This window comes from Cynocephalus volans, chromosome 1 (genome assembly GCF_027409185.1).
Source record: "Cynocephalus volans isolate mCynVol1 chromosome 1, mCynVol1.pri, whole genome shotgun sequence".
Taxonomy (NCBI): Eukaryota; Metazoa; Chordata; class Mammalia; order Dermoptera; family Cynocephalidae; genus Cynocephalus; species Cynocephalus volans.
The window spans coordinates 121370410-121389865 of record NC_084460.1 but is presented as its reverse complement, the minus strand read 5'-3'; the positions used below and the strand labels follow the sequence as shown (position 1 = coordinate 121389865).

Sequence of the window (19456 nt, the reverse complement as noted above, 5' to 3'; positions counted from 1 at the left end):
GGACCCAGGGTTGAGAACCAGGTTGAGAATCACCACCAGTCTAGGATGAAGACAATAAGCAAATTGATGTTAGCCCTGGAGTCAAACTCTAAGGCTACTGAATAATCAGCCTGTGCAGTTGGAGGCTGAGGACTTCCCTCTGATGCCAGGAGTATCCAGGAAGAAACAGTGCCTGCCTGTCTTCACTTCCTACCCCTTGCTCCCCACCCCACCCTCTCCAGATGCCCTATTTGCCTTTCCCATAGTCTCTAATCAGCCATGCTGGGGGATTGGCCACTGTTCAAACAGGAAACACAGGGAAGCTCGTTGGCTTAGGCAGAGGCCTCTCAGTGTCACTGTAGTGCACAATGCTGGCTCCCATCCCTACTGCCCAGTCACCTGACCTGGCTCCCTTTGAAAGGCTTTTCTGAGCTGACCTGCAGGGCGTGGCTGATGACTCAGACTTCTGACTGGTGCTTGGCACTGGCCTGGCTCAGCCGTATCTCTTGATTGTTCACTCCTCCAGGCCCCAGATTTCCCTCTTCTCCCTCACTCCTGGTTCTCTGCCCATAGCTCTGCTACCTCTTTTCTGGCTTCAGTCCACCGCTCTCTGTGGCTCTCTGCCAGCACGTTCCTTGCCCCCAGGTCACCTGCTGTGCTCTCTCGGTGTTTGCCTGAGCCTTGTAGCTCAGTTTACCCACTCACTTAAACATACTCACTGAGAGCTACTGCCTGCTCTGTCTTATCTGTAGCTGCCAAGGAGTTGATTTTTCTGAAATTCAGCCAAACTTGACTCATTCCTCTTCTTTGAGGTCTCCTGGAGTCGAATGAAAGGCATGAAATGGTCTGTGAAACCTACTGCATCAGATGAGATAATATACGTGGAAGGTCTTAAACTGTAAGCAGGACACAAATACAAAGTGTAGATAATAATAAACAGTGGCAACGTTGTACATGCCATTCTGGGACATGGGTGGTGGCCAGCCAGGAGTACCAGCTGAGGTACAGAGATTGATCAAAGACATACAGGCGAGATATTTACAAATCATGAAATTCAAGAGGCATGAGAGGTCAGGGCCAGGTGGGCAGATGGAAGAGGAGCAGTACAAAAAGCAGAGGTTAGAGTTCACGACACAGCCAGAGGCCTGGAAATGAGGAAGAACTAAAGGATTTCCTTCAGCAAGTCCTTTCGGCTTTACCATCAAAATATATGCAGAATCTGGCTGCTTGTCACTGATTCCACAGCCACCACCCTGGTCCAAGCTGCCATCAGCTCCTGCTTGGACTAGTGCAGTAGCTCCTACTTGGTCTCCCTGCTTCTAAATTTGATCCCCTACAGTCCATTCTCAACAGCTTGAGTGACCCTGCCAAAATGTACAGTACATCACATCATGTCTCTCCTTTGCTCACAATGTTTTAATATCTTCATGTTGTTCTCAGGATAAAAGCTCAAATGCTTTACCATGGCTTACTGGACTCTACATGGTCTGAAACCCAGTTACCTCTTGCATTTCAGCCTCTACAACTTATTCATCTGCCCCAGTCACCCCAGGCTTCTTGCTGTTTCTTGACCCACCAAGGTCATTCCTGCCTCATGGCCTTTGCCCCTGGTGTTCCCTCTACCGGGAGCCCCTTCCCCCAGACAGCCACATGGTTTACTCTCTCACTTCGTTCAGGGCCAAACTCAGGTGTCACCCTCAGAGAAGCCTGTCCTGGCTTCTCTGTCTTATGTAACACTCCCCAACCCCATCCCGCTCTATCCTTTTCCAAGCTGTACTTTATACACTGAAATAAGAAATATATAGTAATATATATTAATATATAGTCTGACTCTTCTGCTAAAATGTAAGCTCTATGAACATAGGAAGTTTGTCTGTCTTATTTCCTACTTGCACAGTGTCTGGACTGTTGAATGAATGAGTGATTGAATAAACACAGGACAACAGATTTAAGACTCCAGCAATAAGGCAAGATATTAAGAGGGCAAAGATTTGCCTTAATTCTGAGCTTTCCTGTAATTCTGTGGAGTCAGGGATCCAGAGTCACTGGCTTTGGGTTTGCAGGTGGAGATTATTGCTCCAAGGAAGAAGAGGGCAAGAGGAGTCCACCTGCCAGTCTCCTGACCATTCTGGAGCTGGGTTATTCTGGAAATTCCAGGGGCAAGTCGAGAGTCTAATGGGGAGGCTTCAGAGATGGAGACATTTTTGTTGAATTCTCCCTCCAGGGGCCCTATTTTTCTGCAATATGATTTTTAGAATGTTTGGGAGAAATTTCTCTTCATCATCTCCTGTCTCCCCTGAGGGACATCATTGGCCAGCCCAACTGCTTCCACATTTGAGGCAAGATAAAACAGCATGTGGGTAGGAGCATGGGCACTAGCTGCTAAGCATAGCTCTGTATTTCCTTCCTACTTGTGTGACCTGAAGCAAGTTATTTAAATTTCTCAGAGCTTTACTACCTCGTCTGTGAACAGGGGAGAGTGACAGTGCCTTTTCCAGGGATGTTGTAAGGTTGAAATGCATCATGCACTTTAGGCACAACATTTGGTACAATGTTATGCTTGTCAAATGTTCAGATGTTGTTGTCAGGGTCAGGGCACTAGAAGAAATAGTTCTTTGGGGCAACTCCTCAGAGTTCCCAACTACAGAGTTGGTCAAACGTTGATGTGCATACCTATCACCTGGGACAATCTTGTTAAAATGCAGACTCTGATTTAGAAAGTTAGGGATGGCCCTGAGATTCTGCATTTCTAACCAGCTTCCAGGTGATGCTGGTGCCACAGACCAAGTTCTGAGTAGCCAGGCTCTATACCAGAAAGGGCTGGGGGATAAAATACTGCTGAATATATTCCCCTGAAGTCTTATAGCCTCTGATTTCAACCTTAAAAGCAGCCTAAAATGTTCCTAGTCATATTCCCCACTGGTGTCCCTGAATCTGATTTCAGCTGTTTCTACCCTTTCCTACCATTTCAATCCTGCATTGATACCCCATACAAAGACACTCACCACTCCAAGGAAGTTTCACTTAGAACTGAAAAAGGAGAGAGAAAGGGGCTTCTCTTGTTTTTAAACCCGTTCCTGGGTTTCCTGTGGCCTTTGGACATATGGCCAGGCACTTGTTTTCATGGCTGCTTAATGGTTTGTAAAGCAATTGCTGGAGGAAACATTGCTACAGCAAGCCAGGCCAAAGAGACAGAAGGACTCATGAGCCAATGTTATCTTTGCTGAGCACCAGGGCTATTCCTACTCCTTTCCTCTTTCCGCCCAACAGTGACAGATGGCTTCCACATGGTTTGACCTACTGTTTGGCCAGACTTGACCAGATAGTCATCAATCAGCTGCCCTATTTGGCATCCCCAGAGAGCACCCTGTGGTTTGTGGAAGGCAGAAGCTGGAGGTTTCCTTTAGAGCTCATCACGGCACATATTTTGTAGCATAGTTTCAAGCATGGACAGTTCTTACTCCAGATGTTGCTATCCCAATGTCCATATGTTTTGAGGTGAGATCAGCAGGTTTACATGGTAATGTTAAAGTAATTAATCATACACTAATGCTTTAACAGCTTTAGGACCCCAAATGGGTTTGATACTAGCAAAGATGTAAGTCATACATTATTAAGCTTGAGAAAGGAGGTGAGGCTGAGCTTTTTCCATTGCTTTGGCACAATCTCTTTATTTTCTTACTGATATTGAACATTACTCACAAAGCCTCTGAAAGCTGTATGGGAAAATCTCCAAATACTTCTCCTCATGGTTCTGAGTGTGACAAAATAAAAACTTAAATTAATGTAAGCTGCAGGGCATGAGGAAAAAGTATCAATGAGTAGAGGGGTTGTACAGAGTGGGAATCAGGAGGCTCATTCTACCTCTTTCTTTGTGACCTTGAACATGTCACTTGATTGACTTAACAAACATTTAAAGTATCTACTCGGTGGACTCAAGAAATGTCTGGCTTACTTTTATTTTCCTAACTGTAAAATGAGATTGTCACATGAACTTGGCTTCTAAAAAACTTTAAATAAAGTGGTTTTATATTCCTTTCCTTATAAAAGCAGTATTTGCTCATTTATTATTTGCTCATTAAAAACTGCCTATTTCACTATATGTAAATTGATTTTCACTTAAAAAAAAAAAAGCTTTACCAAAGTCAAATGGGGAAATTTGAGTAATTACAGCTTTGATGGTGTGTAACCTGGCCAAATCTATTAAAGATACATTAAAATAATTTTAAAAATTAAGATAAAAAATAACAAGTCTATTAAAATTAAAAATACTGGGCCGGCCCCGTGGCTCACTCGGGAGAGTGCGGCGCTGGTAGCACCGAGGCTGCTGTGGGTTCAGATCCTATATAGGGATGGCCAGTGTGGTCACTGGCTGAACATGGTGTAGACCACACTGTGCCGAGGGTTGCCATCCCCTTACTGGTCAAAAAATAAATAAATAAATAAATAAGAGCAACTTCTAGCATTATTTATGGCAGGAAATAAACTAGAAACAACCTTTGTGCCTCAATAACAAGAATGAGTTGTATAAAATTAGGAGGTTGAATGTAAATTCCTCTAAGCTTCATTGCTCGTAGAAATCTGATGTTTTTGATTATTAACTTCAGTGGGGAGGAAAGTCTCCTCTGTATAGTTTTAAGAACACTTTCCCCCTGATTATTAAAAAATACATATACCAAAATTATTTTTGAAAATAGTTTTTTATACATGAGAAAATAGAGATAAGAAAAAGACCCTAAAGGGAACCCTGATCTAAAATTTAGTTAATAATGATGTATCAATATTGGTTCATAATTGTAACAAATGTACCACACTAATGTAAGATGTTAATAATAGGAGAAACTGCGGGGAGGGAGTATGTGAACTGTCTCTATTTTCTGCTCTATTTTTCTGTAAACCTAAAATTGCTCTAAAATTAATGTCTATTACAAAATAAGAAAAAGACCCTAAAGAAAAGTTCCTACCATCACATATATCTGGTACAAAATAAGCATTCAATAACTGATGACATGTGTGTGTGCTCCCCTGGTGTGCACAGTGTTTTTTGCAGTCAAGGCAATACTGTTTATATATTTTGTATTTAGCTTTTTGATTTAACATTCACTTTTCATTTGACCCGAATGATTTTGCTGAGAACCTTGGCCCTCGGCTGGTTGTTTGCCCAACCTCCCTTCCTTGACTTCCAGATTTGGAGAGTCAAGGGCTCAAGGGCTTGTCGAGAGTACTGAGGGAGGGCCTCTAGAGAAAGTGACCCCTAGGTGGTAGCTATGCCTCACACCCTGTGATGATCTGACAGCAGATCACAGCTTTCATTTTCATAATAATGATTCAAAAGCTGTAGCCCTCTTAACTGGAATGAAATTGAGCCCTGTGCTCACATTCCTCTCAGAGATGAAATAGCTCTTTGGTGACTTCCCCCTGCCTCTCTGGAGGTGAAGACAAGTCATGTTGCTCCTAGACCACAGAGTGAAGGACTCTACACACAGCGTGGTGAGGAGGCTTCTGCCACCTTTTGCAATGTAGTCTGTGTGTTAAGACTTGTGTGAGGACAAGATTTTCCCACTTCTGGGTGCTCTGGATGTGACTAATACATGCCAAGGTAGTGGAGGCCTCAAGATGGCTGCCCCAAGAGACAAAGACCCCTATTTTTCCAACTGAAATGGCAGGATACTGTGCTGAAAGAGCATGGTTTGAAAAGTGAGTCACTGGCTGCTTCTGAATCTTCTGATCTCTCTGATTCAATGAAAAACTTGTAGATAATTCAGGGCACCAGACCCTTTACTCCCAGGGGAAGAGTGTCCACCAGCAAAGGGTGTATGGTATGTAGGGCCGTGGCCTGACAAGCAGCTCAGGTAGCTTTGATAGCTGTAGGACTGGGACATGTGTCAGGCTCCTATGGAAAGGGACTCTTCCCAGGGTTTGAGGGGGGAGGAGGGTTGTGGTGTACTCTGAAATACAAGGGGACTTCAGACTACTTATTTTGCCTCTTATTGGAATAGTTGAAAGAGTTTTCTTTTTCTTATACTTTTTACTTGTACATAACTTGGGGAATTAATGCCAGTCTGCTGGAACTGGATGAGGGAAAAGATATGACATTCAATGCATTATTGGTCATATGCCAGGCAACTGGCTGGATGCTTTATGTTATCAGTGTAACCCACAGAGAGAGTTTCTGATTCAGAGTGGGGACCTATGACCAGATGAGTGTAATGTTCACTTCTGGTTTTAGGAGTGAAGTGAATGGGATTCAAATAATACACTCTCTTGGCAATGATCTTTTCTTATAATCAGCCCCTGGCACAGAGCTTAAGGTTACTAAAATGATAGCTTGCATCAAATGATTATTTCTAGAAGAACTGGTATGTCCTTCTGAGTCTCTCCAATAAGAAACCTCTTTTAAAGAGAAAATTTAGCTGGGTTTCTTAATGGAAAGTTATCATTATCTTGCAAGCAATTTTGCATGTTTTTGTAGCCAGTGGGGATAAACCAGAAACCAGGTTCAAAGTGGGGAACCCTTTTGGCAGGGGTGAAAACTTTCATCAAGATTCTGCAAAGTAGTTCTTTCAGGAGAATGACTCTACTCCATCAATTTCAGTTAATCACAGCAGGAGAAATGGCCTCAGGAGAAGGGGCCCTCCATCCTGTAATCTCCAGTTAATGAATGTGGGAATGAAATAAGAAAGTGGATAATTTGTAGGTAACAAAAGTAGAAGCAGGGTGTGAATGTAGGGTGTTTCTGAGTTAGTGAGATTTTGCTGGAATTTAGTTCTTTTTCCTGTTTGTGACCTAAGTGATGGGAGGAGAGGCTTTGAGGGGTGGATGATAGTACAGACCATGCTGCAGGTGCATTGCATGCTTCAGGATAGATTGTCTTCACATCTTGGACTATGCTACACTTTGAATAATGAAAATAATGAAGATAGCAGCACTTCTTATGTGTGGGGGATCTAAATGTAACAAAGCAGTTTTGAGGTAAGGATTGAAGAATATATTCATCAAGCTAGAATTGTTAGTCAAGTTATTACCTTCTAGCCAGGGAAGCTGGTTAGTCTGGGCAGCTCAACTCAGGGCAAGGGGCTGAAGAGGAGATGGGGAGAAAAGCAACTGGCTTTTGGTCACCTGGAGGCTGAAGAACTCAGGGGATCCAGCTCCAGCTTGGCCTTCACAGTACAGGGCAGTGAGCAGAGACAGGATAAGGTGCTGAGACATGTGGACCAGTGAGGCGAGGCTATGTGTACCTCTGGGGTATGCAGCGCTACTCTTCTGGTCTCCTAGAACTGACACTAGTACTCAGAAATGGGATGTCTGAGATCATTTAGTTCAACTCCCTCATTTTACAGGTGAGGAAACTAAGGCACAGTGGAGTCAAGTGATATCTTAAGTGAGTGCCAGAGATAGGAGGACCAGAACTCATGTCTCTTGACTCCTGGCCTAGTGACTTTGATGTCCTTGACTGACGGATAGCTCTGCAGATGGGAAGACATTTAATGCTGGCAGAAAAAGATGGTAGAGCCAGGCAGATGGGAGAGGGTAGAGGGGGCAGTTGGTAGGAAATGGAAAGGCCAAAATATCCATTCCTGCTGGCCATGTCCCAAGGACAAACACAATTCCCAAATGTTCCTTAACAGAAGCATAAACAGTCACACAGAACCACACCATGGATTGACCAGAGACCGTGAAAGGTCATTTTTGCCTGACGACTAAGCACCCCTATCCATTCATATTCTTAATCCAGCTCTTTAACCTTGCTCTTTCCTTTTAAGTTGTTGGAGACCTTCGCTGCCCTTTCTCCCTTCTCATTTGTTGTGTGGTTATCATTGTACTCAGGAACAACTACAGTTTAGAATCTATCTGCTCATTTCTCTCATGTTCTAAGGTAAAGGAAAATAGAAATGAAGAGGATGAACTTGGGCAGTGTGACTGGCATGAAGTGTTTTGAAGTTCTGAAAAGGGGCTATGGGGAGGAGCAATGAGCAAATTCCTGAGTCATCGTCATAGTTATCCTTCTGTTGTGAGGGGTATTTCCTCTTCTTCTTTCGTGAAGCATAATCATTTGTTAGTTTTACTACGACATTTCTCTGCCCACTGATAAGGAAACATAACACCATTTACTGTGCTAGTCTCTAGACTGTTGGACATAAGCTATGGTCTTTGTTTCTTTTTTAGTTTTCATCTATGATCACAGTCTTAAGGGTTGAAGGGGACCTCGGAGGACTGCTAGCCTCCCTGCCCCTATCTGCCCTGGAAGCCCCTTCCCAACATCCTGCCAATGGCTCAGATCCCTTTCCTCTGAATCCCCACAGTGCATTGCTTCTACTTCTGTGTAAACACTTTATTTTGCTTCAAATTACAGTTATTTGAGGGCTTGTCTTAAGTCTCAGCTGTGAGTCCCTAGGGGTGGTGTGGGTGGGCAGGATTTCTGTCTCATGCCTCTTTGATCTCCCACAGCCCCCAACACAGAGCCTGGCCCACTCTCCATAAATATTTGAATGAGTGACGAGGTGTTAACAGTCTCCAGAGGCAGCCACAGTTGGACATCTCTAATAGCTAGAAAGTTCTTCCTAAAAGTAAGCAGAAATTTGCCTCCCTGTGTTCCCTGGATGGGAGAAAAATGTAAATAGGCCAAGATTACAGAGTGCTGGAGACAGGGTAATGCCCTCTTCTCATTGCTTTTCTTGCATCCCATCTGGCCAAAGAATGCAAGGCATTTCTCCAGGTCAGGAAAACACAGCACTCTAGAGAGATTTGGATAATTCCAGGATTTGAACCCAGTTTGGGATGACAGCTCTATCAGATGCTGTCAGTGTACCTCCCATATGCCCTCCACACACCCTAGGGGTCCTCTGCAGATGATTCCCAAACAAACTGACAGCTTCCTGCGTTTCTCTGCCATGTGCACTCTCTGACCTCAGGAGTGTGCTTGGCCTGTGTGTAGGTTAGGCTGGAAACTCCACGGACTTACCCCAGGAGGGACCTTCAACCAATGAGTGATTGTCTTAGTGCCTAAATAGCCTAGATTCCTCACCCATCGGTGGGACAGCTCAGAGGTGTGTTCTACAGTCTCTCGAAAGGTCTCAGGAGAGATCAAACCCTGGTCGCTCATAGCACCAAACCACTGATTAACACATCCTTTATTCATTTCCCTTCCTTTCTTCTTTGACTTTCCCTCTCCCTCACTATGCTTCATGGGAACAGGCCCAAGTAAACTATCTACCCCAAATGCTTGTCTCAGATCTGCTTTGGGGAGAACCCAAACTAAGATAATGATACAAGCAGAAAATTTGGGAGATTCTCAGTGTTATTCCCTTAGAAGCCAAAACTGTTAAAATCAGTACATACTTTTTGTTTCTCTTTCTCTCTTCTTTCCCTGTTTCTAAGTAGTTGGCTTTTCTGTCAGTTCTATAAATAGAGTTTAATTTTAAGTAGAATTTGTGTCCTGACTCATCAAACAGGGCTGATAATGACTCCTAAATCTTTGAAGGATAGTTACTGCACACCACAAGAGTCAGTAATGTTCTAGCTCTGTTAAGGAAATGCAGTATGTCAGGAAGGTCTCAGGCCAGGCTGAAAAAAGAGATGACACAAGGGGGTCATTAAACGTCAGGCTGGATTTGTGTTCAAGTACTTCACTTAACCTTTTAAACTTCCACAGAGACCTTTTAAATTAAGGGACACCTTATCAACCTGGTCCAGGTGTGGGATGAAGCACTTGGAGGTTGCGGATAGCTAAGATGAATGGGGACCATGAGGAAAGTGGGAGAGGAAAATAACCTTCACTAAACCTACCCAGTATTAATGAACCACACCTGACTTAATAGAAGCTGGAGAAAATGCTGTTGCTGAAGAGTATAATCATTTGAGATTTTTAACAAAGAATGAAGGTGTGTGAATAACCTGCCTCCTAGTCCTTCAGGCAGACATTTCATGATTCAGAAAAGTTCCCTGTGGATGCCTCAATATTACTTGATTGTTTTGACACCTCAGACAATTAATAGGAAGTAACATTTAAAAATAACCATGATCATTACTTCCTTATGTTTGTGGGGTTTTTTCTTTTGTCTTGTTCCTTCCTGGAGGGCTTTTTGCTGGTCTTGTAGGAAACAACACACATGTTCATGAATTTTTAATTGGCAAGCAAAGATGGGAATGAATGTAAACAAAACAGAAAATGAAAGGAGGCAGCGGGGCCAGGAGAGCTCCCTTTTGGGGCCAGGTGGGGAAATGTTCCTAAGTCAAGCAGGAAAAAGAAAGGGTTCCATAGGCCTTATTTTTAGCATGGACAAATGTGGCTTCAAATGCTCTCTTTATTTAAAGACTGAGTGATGACCAGTGCCTCAGCTCTTTTGGCAGGGGGGAGGAAGGTGGTAGAAAGTGAGGGAGTTTTTGCTCAGTGACAGGAAGATGTGGATTGACCGTGTCTCCTTTGCCCTCTCTGGTGAGTACCACTGCCCCATTGTAGGTAGCAATATTGTCCTTGGTGCAACTCTCTCTTGAGCAACAGAGATGTCTTTGCCTCCTTTAGCATGTGCCCTAGCTGAGCCACTGCTTCTAAAGAGTGCTCTTGCAAGTATCATGCTGTTCCCCTGGAATGACCTCCTAATGTGGCTGTGAGGATTGCAGAAGATTGTTCATGTAAAACCACTGCCTTGATGTGTATTAGTTGGCACAGATCTATGCTAGTTCCCCAGAATGAAAGGTCTTAGCTACTGTCCCTGCTGCCTGCCAGGATTTTATGTCACAGAAAAAGACTCCCCTTGTGCCAAGAACAGATGCACTAGTATGGCCTGTACCAGCCTCTCTCACACTTTTTGTTTTGGGTAGCTCCCTTACTCAAATATACATCCACCTCACTAAGCACTCACTTGTTTTTGCTTCCCAGAACGCCTATGTCAACATCAACCGCATCATGTCCGTGGCTTCCCGCCTCTCCGAGGCCGGCCATTATGCCTCGCAGCAAATCAAGCAGATCTCCACGCAGCTGGACCAGGAGTGGAAGAGCTTTGCTGCTGCCCTAGATGAACGCAGCACCATCCTCGCCATGTCTGCTGTGTTCCATCAGAAGGCTGAGCAGGTGAGGCCCGTGGATGTGCTGTGGCTGCTGTTGGTGGGCATGAGGGAGAGGAAGGGGAGGGCAGTTTGTGAGCACACACACTCCCTAAAGAGAGCCCCTCCTGTCTTCGTGAAACACTAAAGACCCTGCTGAATCGTTGCAACAAAAACTCATGTCCTACCACTTTCATGCCCCTGTGTACACAAAGAAATATTGGTAACTCTTGGTGGCTTTGCTTGTCATCTAAACAAGAGGAGACTCAGAGCCCGTTTACATTCTGCTTGGCAGTTTACTGTTAGGGGTGTGTGTTGAATGTCTGCTCAGTGTGCGTTCTCTGAGAACAGATCAAAGATGTGAAAGTAAAGGGATCACTGAGTGCTGAGAGCAGGGGAAAACTAATTTTACACAAAGCATTTGCTATGGATAATAATAATGTAATAATAATATAATGGGTAGAAATAATAATTACTTGTTGCCATTTACTAGTGGCCAGGCATTAGCCCGTGCCATTACTAACCCATTTTACAGAGAGGAGCACTGAAGCTCAGGTAGAGGAAGTGACCTGCCTACGATCCCATGATGTGTTGAAGCCTGGTTTGAACCAGCTCATGGAGAACCAGTTGTTAAATTTTCAGGAATTTTGTGAGCTGGTTATTAAACGTAGTCAAGGGTTAAAACTAAATTATATAAATTTATAATTAAAAGCAAAGGTAGTAAATGCTCAAAACTCATCACTGTCTGATCATTTTACTAAATTTTATTATCTATGTTCTTGAGGTTATTTTTATCTATTTTTTTCTATGGGAGAAATACTATACAATCGTGTGCTACTGATCATCTCTTCCCAACTCCACATTTAGTAATGTCATATAGGTAGCTAAAATATATCACGGTAGGAGTTTTACCTCATGGAGATCATCAAATGCTACAATCAGGACTTGATTTATTGTTTTATTGATCATTTAGAATCTTGAGAAAATGAGGGAGAAAATGTTAAAAAATGCAGACTAAAAAATGTTTCCTTCTGTAGCTATTGTGAATAGCACACAAAATCTGATATTCAAAAACTATTATTCGATTTAACAAAGTCATTTACATCATTGATAAGTAAGTGATGTTCTGGCCTAAGTCTGCAGGTGTTTTTCAGTTTTGTCTTACTCCCTTACTTAAGTGAAAATATCAGCCAGAGTTTGTGTTGTAAATATACAAATTTTTCAATTGCAACCATAGATTGTGGATACAAGAGTTCAATAACAACATCCTGTGACAATCAATTGCTATATGGACTTTTCAATAAACAGTATTGTATATGTTGTCATTCTTTGTAAATTGTGCATTGCAAGTCCTTTATATCAGTGAGATTTGTAATGCACTTATGTGTGTATACAAGAGTACTTCAAAAAGTTTGTGGAAAAATAGAATTAAAAGATAATATGAATCTCTCCATGAATTTTTTGAAATACCCCCTTACATAATATATGCATACATATACATACACACACACACATATATATTCATATACACACATCCATATATATGCTGGTTGTTAAATATTTGCTGATGCACCACTGCTAAAATCATACAATCTATGAGTAGCAGGGGTTTCAGCCTAGGTGAGTCCAACATTAAAGCCTGCAGTCTTAACCTCTAGATTTCTTTCTTTGTATCACATTTGGGTAACTCACAGGTAAAGGAGAGTGAGACACATGGTCATACCTTAAACCTCTCCCTCTGCTACCCACTCTAACATGGAAGGCTACATGGGATCATCGAAACAGTGTAGACTTTGAGGCCAGCAACGTGGGTTCTAATCCCAGCCCCACCGTTCATTAACTCTTAGGCAAGTCACCTCACCATTCTGACCCTGGTTCCTCATCTCTAATGTGGGGCTAATCCTAAATCTCATAGGGCTGTTGTCAGGCTCTAACATTAGAGATGGAATATGTAATGTGCCTAGTGGACTTACTAAATGGTAGACATTACTGCTGTGGTGTTTGCTCAGCATGCTATCCTGGTATCTTTTCATTTCCTCCACATGTGTCTATTTCCACCTGCAACCTCCCAAAGACTGAAATAAATACTGTAAGTAAATACTGTGTTATAAGTCAAGCACCCTACAGTTTGAGAGGGATCTAGCCGTATATATATTTTTTAAGGACAATGTTGGTAGTCACTGATAGTGACTGGTTCACTCCTTGGACCATGAGAATATTGATATCCAATCTCTTGTTCTCTCTTCAACCCTATCCCTTGCATACTTTATTCAAGGTTTATCTGGATTGGCAAGGAAGATTCAGTGGCTACCCTTTTTGTCTTTCTGGCCTTTTCTCCTTGAGCTGACCATTTTGTGGGATCTGCTAGAAGACTCCTGTTAGAGTATTTCAGAGAAATCCCAAGGACCTTGAAGAGGTGCTCCCCCTACGACTGACACAAGAATGTCAGGTTGCTTTCAGGTTCCTCTGTAAAGTAGTTATTAGTGGAACAAAGAAGCTTCTGAGATATCAGCAAGTACATGCAATCTGAAACAGGGTAATACTTGTCACTCTTCCAGAATTACTAAGAAATGGCCTCATGTGTTTAAAAAAAATACAGAATGAAAAATCAACCACAACAGCCAATAGGCCAGGGTCTGAAAGTTGACAGTGACATCAAGTTAGAACTCAGACAGTTGCAGAAGAAAACACTGCCAGAATTAAGAGTGACTGGGAAAGTTTACTTTTATTTCATGTTTCCTGACTTGGATTGTTTTGGATCGGAAGCAATTTTATTTGTACCTGTTTTTTAAATGTGATTTCCTCAGGTACTACCAGTCCTTCAGGGAAACTCATAAACCATGTTTCTTTTTAGCCGGGGGGAAAAATGATTCAAGGCTATTTTTTTCCATGCATTTATTTAAGCAGCTCTTTATTGTCCTCATATGAGCTGTTCTAGGCAATGGGATAAGAAGGTATTTAGGCAATTAATTTAAGTGGAGCTGTGAACCCAGGCAAGAGGAATCACAGACAGAACCATTCCAGATTGTTGGGTGAGAATTATTTGCATTTTAAAGGTGTATTTTTCCACCCAATAAATCTAAGTGATTTCAGTTAACTCTCCCTTTGTGCATAGAGACATAGTCTTCCACAGTTGTTACTTTTAATTTTTAAATAATTTGATGTCTGTCAAGATCTATGTCTATATATCACATCCAGGAGCCACTGCCAGTGTAGGTGCATCTAGTCTATTCTCTGTGCTGCTCCTCCCCTTCCTACCCCTTAGGGAACTGACCCACAGTGGCAGTCCTGTTGAGCGGTCCTCTCCATCCCTTGTGGGAATGGTGTCTGCAAGTTCCCTGGGGCTCCTGATGGTCCTGTATGAGGCATTCTTTGCTCCTCTTCACAATGCAGTATGCACGCTGTAAAGCTCAGGTCGTTACATTACATGCAGCCCTTCTCACATGCCTGTGAGTATGCACAGGGCACAAAGGCCTAATGTAGCCATGGAACGTAGTGAGCTGTTTCCACACCTGTACTTTACAGTCATGTGTGGGTATAGCCTGTTGAACATCCAGACAACTCACCCTGTCCCCTGCAGTTTCATAATAGTCATCTTTATGGAAACTAATCAGGTGCCTGACTTATTACTCGGGGTTAGTGTTTGCAGAATTAAAGAAAAAACTACGCTCTGCAGTGGTCTCTGAAGGCTCAGTGGTCTCAGAAGTCCTGATGTTTCTTCCCAAGGTACCTGACCCTCTCTACATAACTCATTCATTCCCTACCCCCAGTACTCCCACTCTGACCCACCCTGCATCTCCTTCCAGTTCCTGTCGGGAGTGGATGCCTGGTGCAAGATGTGCAGCGAAGGTGGCCTGCCATCTGAGATGCAGGACCTAGAGCTGGCGATTCACCACCATCAATCCTTGTACGAGCAGGTGACACAGGCCTACACAGAGGTGAGAAGGAGTAGGGCAAGCAGGGGTCTTGCACATGTCTGCATGTGAGTGGGCACCAAGAGCACAGGCCTCTGCACTGTGAAACAGCCTGGGTTGGACTAAGAAGAGGAGAGGCTGATTTTCTCTTTGGTGACATCTTTAGGAACCTTGAACTATTGTGTCTCTAGCCAGGAAGCAGAAAAAATTGGGACTATATTAGCAGGCACTGCCTTGGTACCCACACACATTCTCTCTCTCTCTCTCTCTCTCTCTCTCTCACGCACACACACCTACACACCTGCCTCACTTTATGTGTGAAGATTGGACTTTCTCTTCTGGGGCTAAGAATATAAGGAAACAGGGCCATATTCCTCTGGAATTTGCTTTCTGGTTGGTGAATGGGCATGTACAGACTAGCCCTGCCACCCCTTTATGAAGCATCTCACCAAAAAATGCTAATTTTCTCAGTAGAAGACCCAGAGGAAAACACAGGGGGAGGAGATGAGTGTTTGCAGGAGCAAGAAGCTGCCATGGATATGAAAGACAAACTAAAGGTCTCTTCCACTGAAAAACCAAAGGGGGGAGGGGGAGTACTGCAGAATTAAGAAGGGAACAAAACCTCCTGACTTCCTTTCAAAATGGAAAAGAATCATATAGGCTCATCTGTGTGGGCATTCACAAATAAGTGGGTTCACTAAATGGCTTGAATTCTGAGGGAGGCAGCCAAGGAGTGGAAAGAGATGGACCAATCAAGGAAGCTGGAAGAAGAGGGCAAAGTGAATTTACACCCAGCCCATGTGTTTCCTCTGAGGCAAGGCTAGTTAGAAGATTGTTTGTCAAAGTGCATTCCCAGACCACCTACATCAGTCTCATCCGAGGTGCTGGTAAAAGATGCAGATTCCTGGGTTCCAACCCATCCTGATTCAGAATGTCAAAAAGTAGGGTCTGGAGCCTACATTTAAATAATTATTACCCCAGATGAGCTTGATGCATACTGGTCTGAGAACCAGTGGCTTCTGGGTAAAGAGTAAGGGGCTTTGCCACAGTCACAACTGAGTTTGAATCCTGGCTCCCCTACTTGCTAGCTGTGTCACCTCAGTCAAGTTACTCAACCACTCTAAGTCTCAGTTTCTCAGCGGAATGAAGGTGGTTACGCCTGCCTCATAGGGTGGTGTTAGGGTTATAAAGATAATGTCTACAGTGCACTTGGCCCAGTGTCTTACAGTAATAAGTACTAAAAAATGGTAACAAACTTTGTCATTGTAGGAGGAACAGAGGAAGACTCGTGAGCCAAATCTGATCTCATCAGCTCTGATCCAAGTGGCCCAAGGCTTTGTCTCTTAGAACTGTGCCTCTCTACCCATGGGTCAAGAATCTCTAAATTGAACACCTTGTAAAATACAAAAATAGTGGATAGTTACATGTTTCATACTTGTGAGGTGTGGGTGTAATTATAAACACAGTGTTTCTCCCAAATTATTCTAAGACCCAAACGTGGTGAGACTTAGACATTCTCTACAAGCTCACTTCAGAGGTCAGGGGCTGTCGCTGTCTCTTACAGATGTGGAGACTGAGGCAGAGGACTGGAACTCATGTTGGCTTGGATTCCTAGGACTTGGCCTTCCATCTCTAACCACCCTGCCCTGCACATAGCATCCTGCCAAAGCCACCGTTTTCTCAGAATTCCCCGAAGAGAGCTCCTCTGGATTGGCCATGGGATATTTGTCTTATTCACATCTCTGGAGGGCATTACCTCTGCATTATTTATAAGCCACCTTCCTACCCCCTCCCCTGGCAATAAATTATGGGAGACAGGGATGGTGCGATTGGGTGGATGGTGGTGTTTCCTCTCCCGCCGCAGCCCACACACTGCCCCAACACTCCTCTTAGTAACCCGCCAGCACTGAGAGCATTTCTGTGGCCCCACAAGCAGGAGTCCCCGCTGCTTCTGTGTTCCTGGACTGCCAGTCCAGCTATTACCAGGGCCCGAGGTGGGGTTGGGAGGACGCGAGCCCAGCACACATCTCCCCATTCATATTCACGGGAGTGGGATGGAAGCACACCTCCTTCCCTACCTTGCTGGTGGGAAAAGACCATTTCAACTCCAAACCAACTGTGATTTAATTTTAACCAAATTAATTTGGGGTCTTAAAATTCCTATCAATTCTGCAGTCACCACTGTTTTAAGTGTGTTTTAAACTGGAAAGACATATACTCTACTGGGTACTCTGCCAAGCACTGGAGAGCCACAGGTGTCAACCATCTGATACCACTCTCCAGAATTATTGGTGCCCATGATTGTGCTAGGATTCAATGAAAGGAATGACAGGGAATGTCACCTCCACTACTCTCAGCACTGAGGGTAAGTGTTGGGGAACCCAGAGGCATGGATGGTGTGACCACAGTCTATAAGGGTCCCTGCCTTACTCTTCATGTTCTGGAAATATGGGATATTTACTGCTTTTCAGGAGAAACAAGGGGGTTATACAGAAAGTGCCAAATATAAAAATGGATAAAGATAAAAGAAAGAAAATGACAAGGAAATAAGATGGTAAGGAGAAATGAGGAGGAGGAGGAAGAGGATGAAGATGAAGATAAAATTGGTGGCCAATACTACATGCCAGGCCCTATTGTAAGCACTTCATTTGTGCTAACTCATTTAATCCTCACCACAGCTTTGTGAGCTATGTGCCATAATTATCCTTCTTTTACAGACAAGGAAACTGAGGCTGGAGGAGGTTAAGTAACTTGCCTCTGGTCACACATCTAGAAGTTTGGAGCCAGATAGAGGAAGTTGGGGAAGAAAGCACAGGAGAGGTTTATGGTGGTGATGCATATTTGACTTTGTTTTTGAAATGAAGTTTTGCTGCCTGACCTAGTCCATGAGTCATTCAAAATATTTATCCAGTGTCTACTATGTGCCAGGCACTGTTTTAGGCTTTGGGGAGAGAGCAGTGAGCAACGCAGAGACTCTGCCCTCATGGAGCTAAAATTCAAGAGGGGAGAGAGAGAGAGTCACACAGACAACTGGCCAGGGCTCCAGCAACTCCTCTCTCCCAGGGTTCTGGGACGTGCCACCCTCCTCTGGCTGTGACTGGGTGCATTCCTTGGTTGTGAAGGGTCTGGGGAGGACTGAGATGCCCACGCCTAATCAGGAACCTCCGGGCAGACTCCCTCTGACTCTCTGTGCCTTGCCTGCCACTCCGCTCCCTTGACTGGAATTTCTGTCCTTCCCGCAGGTCAGCCAGGATGGCAAAGCACTGCTGGACGTGCTGCAGCGTCCCCTGAGTCCTGGGAACTCCGAGTCCCTCACAGCCACAGCCAACTACTCCAAGGCAGTGCACCAGGTGCTGGACGTGGTACATGAGGTGCTGCACCACCAGCGGCGGCTCGAGAGCATCTGGCAGCACCGCAAGGTGCGGCTCCACCAGCGGCTGCAGCTCTGTGTCTTCCAGCAGGACGTGCAGCAGGTAATGGGCTCAGTTCCCACACATTGGCTTTCCCAGGAGGCAGACTGAGCTCCAGTCCCTGACCTAGGTGATCAGGCCTGGAAAAGCCCAGATTTATATAGGGAACATGGCAATTCAGCCCCCACCTGTACCCTGAAACCCCACAAAACAAAACAAAACAGAACACACTGGCCTTGTTAATTACATATTCTTGCCAAAGCAGCTTATAGACTGGGCCTTCTCACATGTGGTGCTGGAAAGGGAGACTCAGTCTCAGGAATAGCAATTGCTTACAGTCATATGACACATTTTTCTTTTGATGAGCTTGACCCTCACTCAGGCAGCGAGATTGCTAGACCACTCAGGGTTATGGAGGTTTAGCTGAGCACTGACAGGTTTGGACTCCACATAAAATGAACTGTTGACTCGATCAGGGATGCAGGTGGCTTGCCAGAATGGGGGTTCAGTGGGGTACAGAGCCCTTTAGAAGATTCCTTGACAAGGTTATACCCGGGAAACCAGATTTAAAACATGGGTTATTGTTCACTCTATGGTCCGTGATTAGAGGTGGTTTCTGGCTCTACCTGTCTTTTTGCATTATCATACCAGTCATGGCTTTTTCCTTGACCACAAATAATAAAAATATGGTTATGTTTCTGACCATAAAAGGACAGCCTTGTCACAAATCCCCTTTCAGATGAAATAACCCATTTTTTTTCCCTTGTACTTTCTCTGTTTCTGTCTCCTTGGGGACCTCTGGCAGCTTTGCTTGGAGGTCTGATATATGGGCTGGTTGGGAGCTGGGGACTGAGATCAAGGCTTGGTGTCATCTGTCTCTTAGTTCACTGGGGGAGGCAAGGGAGGGGCACTTGAGCTCAACCACCTGTTATCAGACTTTTCTGTGGCCCCCATGGAATTTCAGGATTATACATATAAAATAACAATTCCCTCTCCTTCCATTCTTCTGTAGTATTAAGCAGGTATAACCTCAAAGTGAAGTGAATATACATGGAAAATTGACAGCCAACTGTTCATGTCTCTGGAGTGTTTGTTCCCTTCACAGCTGTT

The 19456-nt window shown here is 44.1% G+C and overlaps 1 protein-coding gene across 6 annotated transcripts in view; it reads left to right on the top strand.

Annotated features, from left to right (window-relative positions):
- KALRN (kalirin RhoGEF kinase) overlaps positions 1–19456 on the top strand; it is a 621231-nt gene that overhangs the window by 262672 nt on the left and 339103 nt on the right. For all 6 annotated transcript variants that reach the window (XM_063076707.1, XM_063076704.1, XM_063076720.1 and 3 more), the window contains exons 7-9: positions 10859–11050; positions 14829–14960; positions 18179–18409. In XM_063076707.1, the coding sequence (XP_062932777.1) occupies positions 10859–11050; positions 14829–14960; positions 18179–18409 (555 nt within the window). The remainder of the gene's footprint in view (positions 1–10858; positions 11051–14828; positions 14961–18178; positions 18410–19456) is intronic.